The sequence below is a fragment of the Cebus imitator genome, unplaced genomic scaffold (assembly GCF_001604975.1).
Source record: "Cebus imitator isolate Cc_AM_T3 unplaced genomic scaffold, Cebus_imitator-1.0 Scaffold32, whole genome shotgun sequence".
Lineage (NCBI taxonomy): Eukaryota > Metazoa > Chordata > Mammalia > Primates > Cebidae > Cebus > Cebus imitator.
The window spans coordinates 9,426,039-9,431,922 of NW_016107347.1; the positions used below are offsets into that span (position 1 = coordinate 9,426,039).

At 38.3% G+C, this 5,884-nt stretch overlaps 1 protein-coding gene across 1 annotated transcript; it reads right to left on the reverse strand.

Moving 5' to 3' along the window:
- Positions 1 to 5,262: 5,262 nt before the first annotated feature.
- Positions 5,263 to 5,679, reverse strand: LOC108301096 (protein FAM136A-like). Its single transcript, XM_037737045.1, has one exon. It carries the CDS (start codon positions 5,677 to 5,679, stop codon positions 5,263 to 5,265), a length of 417 nt encoding a protein of 138 aa, XP_037592973.1.
- Positions 5,680 to 5,884: the final 205 nt, after the last annotated feature.

Sequence of the window (5,884 nt, forward strand, 5' to 3'; positions counted from 1 at the left end):
GAGGGAGTATTGCCTACTTCCCAAAAAGCATGTTAGGACCAGGAGAATGTGAGTAAAATGAAGTGAAAATAGATGGCAATAACCAGACAAGCCAGAGCTTCTGACCACTGTTCAGAAGGCAGATTTTCTAAATACAAATAATACTGCAGACCATAAAATTACATTCATTGCTGTATATATATGTGTGTGTGTATATATGTTTATATAGATGTGTGATAGGCCAAAGATAACTTATTCCCTATGACTCATGCTCTTGTAAAACCTCCTCTCCTTGAATGTGAGCAGAACGTGTAAATATGAGATTATCAATCAAAACCTATATTACAGGGCAAAAACGGTATTACCTAGGTTGGCCTAAACTAATATATGATCTCTTTAAAAAACAAAGAGTTTTCTTTGACAGGTTGCAGGAGAGGAAGTCAGAGATTTGACAGCTAACAGATAATGTGAAGCTCAGTAGCAAGTTGTCAAAGAAATGAATTCTACCTACAACCAATGAACTTGGAAGAGAGTCCCAAGTCTGAAATAAGAAGCCCATCCCTGGACAACACCTTTATTTCAGCCTAGTGAAACCCTGAGAAGAGAATTCTATGATACTGTACCTAGACTTCTGGCCTACACAACTGTAAGATAATAAATACGTGTTGTTTTAAGCTGTGCAGTTTGTGGTAATTTGTTCCACAGCAATAGAAAACTGATACAAGCTGGGCGTGGTTGCTCACACCTGTAATCCCAGTACTCTAGGAGGCCCAGGAAGGCAGATTACTTGAGCCCAGGAGTTTGAGACCAGGCTGGGAAACATGGTGAAACCCTGTCTCTACAAAAAAATCACCCAAGCATGATGGTGTGCACCTGTAGTACCAGCTCTTTAGGAGGCTGAGTTGGGAGGATTGCTTGAGCCCAGGAGGTCAAAGCTGCAGTGAGCTGTGATCATGCCACTGCACTCCCGACAACTGAGCAAGACCCTGTCTCAAAAAAAAAATAAGAAAACTAATACAAATTCAAGAATACAAGGAAGAAACTAATACAAAAAGAAACAAACACAAAACTAATAAAAATACAATAACTGTACTTGCTAAGTCAATTATGACTATCTAAGAATCCTCTAATATAGTGTATGTAGACCTTCTAAGAAACTTCTAGTTCTAAAATTCTGGAATTTTAATAAGCTCCTTTGATAATGTATGTCAGTCACTAAAGCTCGTTTACTAATAACCCCATTAGTGAATTTAACTGATGACATACTTTAGTATTTGTGAAATATTTCTTTACACCAACAATAAATAAGCAGAGAGCCAAATCATGAATGAACTTCCATGCACAATCAGTACAAAGAAAATAAAATACCTAGGAATACAGCTAACAAGGGATATGAAAGACCTCTTCAAGGATAACTATAAAACACTGCTCAAGGAAATAAAAGAGGACACAAACAAATGGAAAAACATTCCATCTTTGTGGACAGGAAGAATCAATATCGTGAAAATGGTCATACTGCCCAAAGGAATTTACAGATTCAGTGCTATGCCCATCAAGCTACCATTGACATTCTTCACAGAATTAGAAAAAACTGTTTTAAATCTCACATGGAATCAAAGAAGGCCTCATATAGCCAAGACAATCCTAAGCAAAATGAACAAAGCTGGAGGCATCAGGCTGCCTGACTTCAAACTATACTACAAGGCTACAGTAACAAAAACAGGATAGCACTGGTACCAAAACAGACATATAGATCAATGGAACAGAACAGAGACAGCAGAAATCACACCACACGTCTGCAACCATCTGATGTCAGACAAACATGCCAAAAACAAGCAAAGGGGAAAGGATCTCCTATTTAGTAAATAATGCTGAGAAAACTGGCTAGCCATATGCAGAAAACTGAAACCGGACCCCTTCCTTGCACCTTATACAAAAATTATCTCAAAATGGAGTGCAAACTTAAATGTCAAACCCTAAACCATAAAAACCCTAGAAGCAAACCTAGGCAATACCATTCAGGACAGGCATGGGCAAAGACTTCATGACAAAAAAACCAAAAGTATTGGCAACAAAAGCAAAAACTGACATATGGGATCTAATTAAACTAAAGAGCTTCTGCAGAGCAAAACAAACTATCATCAGAGCAAACAGGCAACCTACAGAATAGGAGAAATTTTGCAATCTACCCATCTGACAAAGGTCTAATATCCAGAATTTACAAGGAACTTAAATTTACAATTAACAAAAAACAGCAAAAAGTGGGCAGAGGATACTAACAGATGCTTCTCAAAAGTAGACATTTATGTGGCCAACAAACATATGAAAAAAAGCTCATCATTGCTATCATCAGAGAAATGAAAATCAAAACCACAATGAGATACCATCTCACACCAGTCAGAACGGTGATTATTAATAAGTCAGGAAACAATAGATTCTGGTGAGACTGCAGAGAAATAGGAATGCTTTTACACTGTTGGTGAGAATGTAAATTAGCTCAACCATTGTAAAAGACAGTATGGAGATTACTTGAAGCTCTAGAACCAGAAATATCATTTTACCCAGCAATCCCTTTACTGGGTGTATACTCAAAGGAATATAAATCATTCCACTATAAAGACACATGCAAATGTATGTGTCTTTTAGGACTTTGTTATTGTAAATAGTACTGCAGCACTATTTACAATAGCAAAGACATGGAACCAACCCAAATGCCCATCAATAAAAAACTGAATAAAGAAAATGTGGCACATACATACCATGGAATACTATGTAGCCATAAAAAGGAATGAGATCATGTCCCTGTCAGGGACATGGATGAAGCTAGAAGCCATCAACAGAAAACCAAATACTGCATATTCTCACTCATCAATGGGAGTTGAACATTGAGAAAACAGGCACACAGGGGAAGGACACACATCAGGGCCTGTTGAGGGGTGGAAGCTGAGGGGAGGCAACTTATCAAGGGCAGTTCAATAGGTGCAGCAAACTGCCATGACACATGTATACCTGTGTGACAAGACTGCACTTTCTGCATATCTACCCCATTATTTTTAGAAGAAATTAGAAACACAACAAACTTAAATACTATAAAAATACAAAATTTTAAAAATTGTTTAAAATAAAGTCCAAAAACTATGTATTTCAGATTTTTTTAGTAAACAAAGTTTCTTTGTGTTATTACACTGTAGGGGCTTTGTATAAAATTTTAGCAAATTTACAGCATTTATGGGAAATATTTTGACTTTGGTCATCAAAACGTGTGTGAAAATTGTAGGTTATTCAAATCACATGCTCATTTAATGTTACCTTAGAGTGTTTTCCAACATGAGGATTTGATCCAATGTCCATAATTTCAAAGGATATAAATCTGGTAACCATAAAATGGGAAGCCAGCAGAGCCAAGTATAGAAACCATGTGCAGTGAAGCAAGCACATTTCCATTTGGTCTCCGTATTCTTTACTCTGGAGAAACCCTATTCCTCCCAAACAAATCTTGTTTTACTTACATCTGTTTTAAATAGCTAGTATGTACAGCAAACTGCCACATATGGTAACAGAGATCGTATCATTTAAGAGGCATTTGATATTGATATTAAAGTATTTTTAATTGAAACAAATTAGTCACAAACCCCAATTTAAACAATACCTCTTCTGGGTGAAAAGCATCTCAAATATTTAAAAATTTCTTTATGCAAAACTCTTCTAAGAATAAAGAAAATGAAAAGAAGTTATTCTATCTTTTCCCTGACGAGTAAGCCTGCATGACACTTATTTTATAAACCTGAACAGTAGCTGTTTTTAGTTTTAGTTTGTATTGCAAGAAGGATCATCAGTGGCAATTCTGAACCAAAACAAAACAAAACAAAACAAAACAAAACAAAAAGCCTGGTTTGCCAAAAATAGAAAACAACACACACTTCCAAAAAGTGATATATAGTTCTTTAGCAATGAATAAGGCAATCTTTCTTTGCAGCACGGACGAGGGGATTAAATCTTATTTATTTTTAAAACCAAACCACTAGGAAAATATATCACAACCTGGAAATAGCAAATGGTCAGGCTATATTATCATTTCAATAATCAGTTGGTGAAAATACAATGAGGTTGCTATCAAAACAATAAGGTGCCATGCCAGGGCAGGAACACTGCAAGTTGCGAAAGCCCCCGGCAAAAATGGTATTTGGTAATGGGGGCTTCGTCTCCTTTGCTCTAAGGGAGTCAGCTCACCCTGGCCAGTGTTTCCTTCTTCTCCCTTCAATTTCCTGTTGCCTGGGGTTTGTCTCAAATGGGCTTTACTAATCCAGGAACCAAGGAAGCAATGCTCGGTTTAGGCTTTCATCTCATTCTCTTCCTATTAAAACCAGGTTTTTCCAAACCCAGTACTTCATAACTCTCTTATAAGCAACTAGCTAACTGTTCTTCTTTTACTGTTCATTCCTAGATACTAGTATATATCACAATCAAAATCCCCTTCTCTTCGAGGGGTAAGTGTTACTGCAGGATTGTCCTGTCATATTCCTACACACAGCCTCAGGCACCATCAGCCAGTAAGACGGAAGCTCTGCTTCCCATAATTAGTGTGTCGTCACCTCTCATGTTTTTGCATGGTCTCCAGGCTGGAAGATGCAACACGGAATAATTTTAAGAAATGCACATCCACATCCTGATGACCAGAAATGGGGATCCATAAGCAACTCTTCCACATTCTTACGAAACTACTCTCCTTCCCAATTCCAGATCTTAAAATCAAATTGTATACTCTTGTATAAATTACACAAAATCAAGAAAACAAAGACCCACAAATTTTCTTTCCCATTCTAAATTAGTGACCTCATGGATTTTGTTTCACACCTTACAGAAAATGGTGTGACACTTCTGGCAAACAGGATGTTGGCAAGAAAGATAGATTATCTCTCCTCAAATTCCATCAACTCTAACCTGCCAGCCTGTTGGTATCTGTGTAGTAACAAGAGTTGGGTACCTTGGAGGGCTTGTTAAAGGAGAGATCTTTACTGCCAGGATAAGCACTAGCCACAGAAAACATAGGCTCTAAAAGCTCCTGTAATATCTCTGACCCATTTTAGCAGCACTTTTTCCCATTTCACTTTTTAGGACTGAAACATAAAAGAACCAGTGTCCAGGGGCAAGTGGCACATGTCTTACACTTGTTGCCATCCTTAATTTCTTCATTCATAAACTTTGCTTAAAAGACTAAAATTCCCAAGGCCTTATAGAAAATATATTCTTGCCCTCAGCCCCAATGGCCACTGGCAAAGACTTTTATTCCCCAATGGATAAAAGAGTCTCCTTCATCTTCTTCGTCATGGTTGGGATGAGGTGCAAGTGGTCATCTACGCACTTGGTCGCACAACAGTTCAGCTGCTGCTTCACCTGAAGCTCCTTAGTCCCAGCATCTATTGAATCTTTGGCTTTGTTATTGCAATACGTAGTGCAACAGGCCAGGTGGTCCTGGAACTTCTCCAACTTACTGGTGACCAAGATCTGGGCTTGAGCCAGAGGCACATGGCAGTGCTTGATGCACTGATGCACCTGCTGCATGGATACCTGGCTGTCCTCACCACAGCTGGCACTGCACTGTAACAAGAGACTTTGCATCTTCTGGAAGTTTTCTCTCTTCAGACCCTTCACCATAGAGTCTACCATCTCCTGCACCTGCAGCTGCTGCAATTCCGCCATGACAACCCCACGATGCCCCATGCTGTGCCAGTGCCCACCACTAAGGCAATCTTAACCAGGTAAATGTAAATAGGATGTCTGTGGCAGATTACAAATATAAAAATGTTTAAGTAAAGTCAGATATTAAAACTTTGTGAACATCATTGCCAATGATAGGGCAAGGCAAGTGTATCCAAACAAATGAGTTAATATATGTAAAACATGT

Bases quoted from the DNA above. Each gene is read 5' to 3' on its own strand.
- LOC108301096 (XM_037737045.1), bottom strand. From the start codon at position 5,679: ATGGCGGAATTGCAGCAGCTGCAGGTGCAGGAGATGGTAGACTCTATG.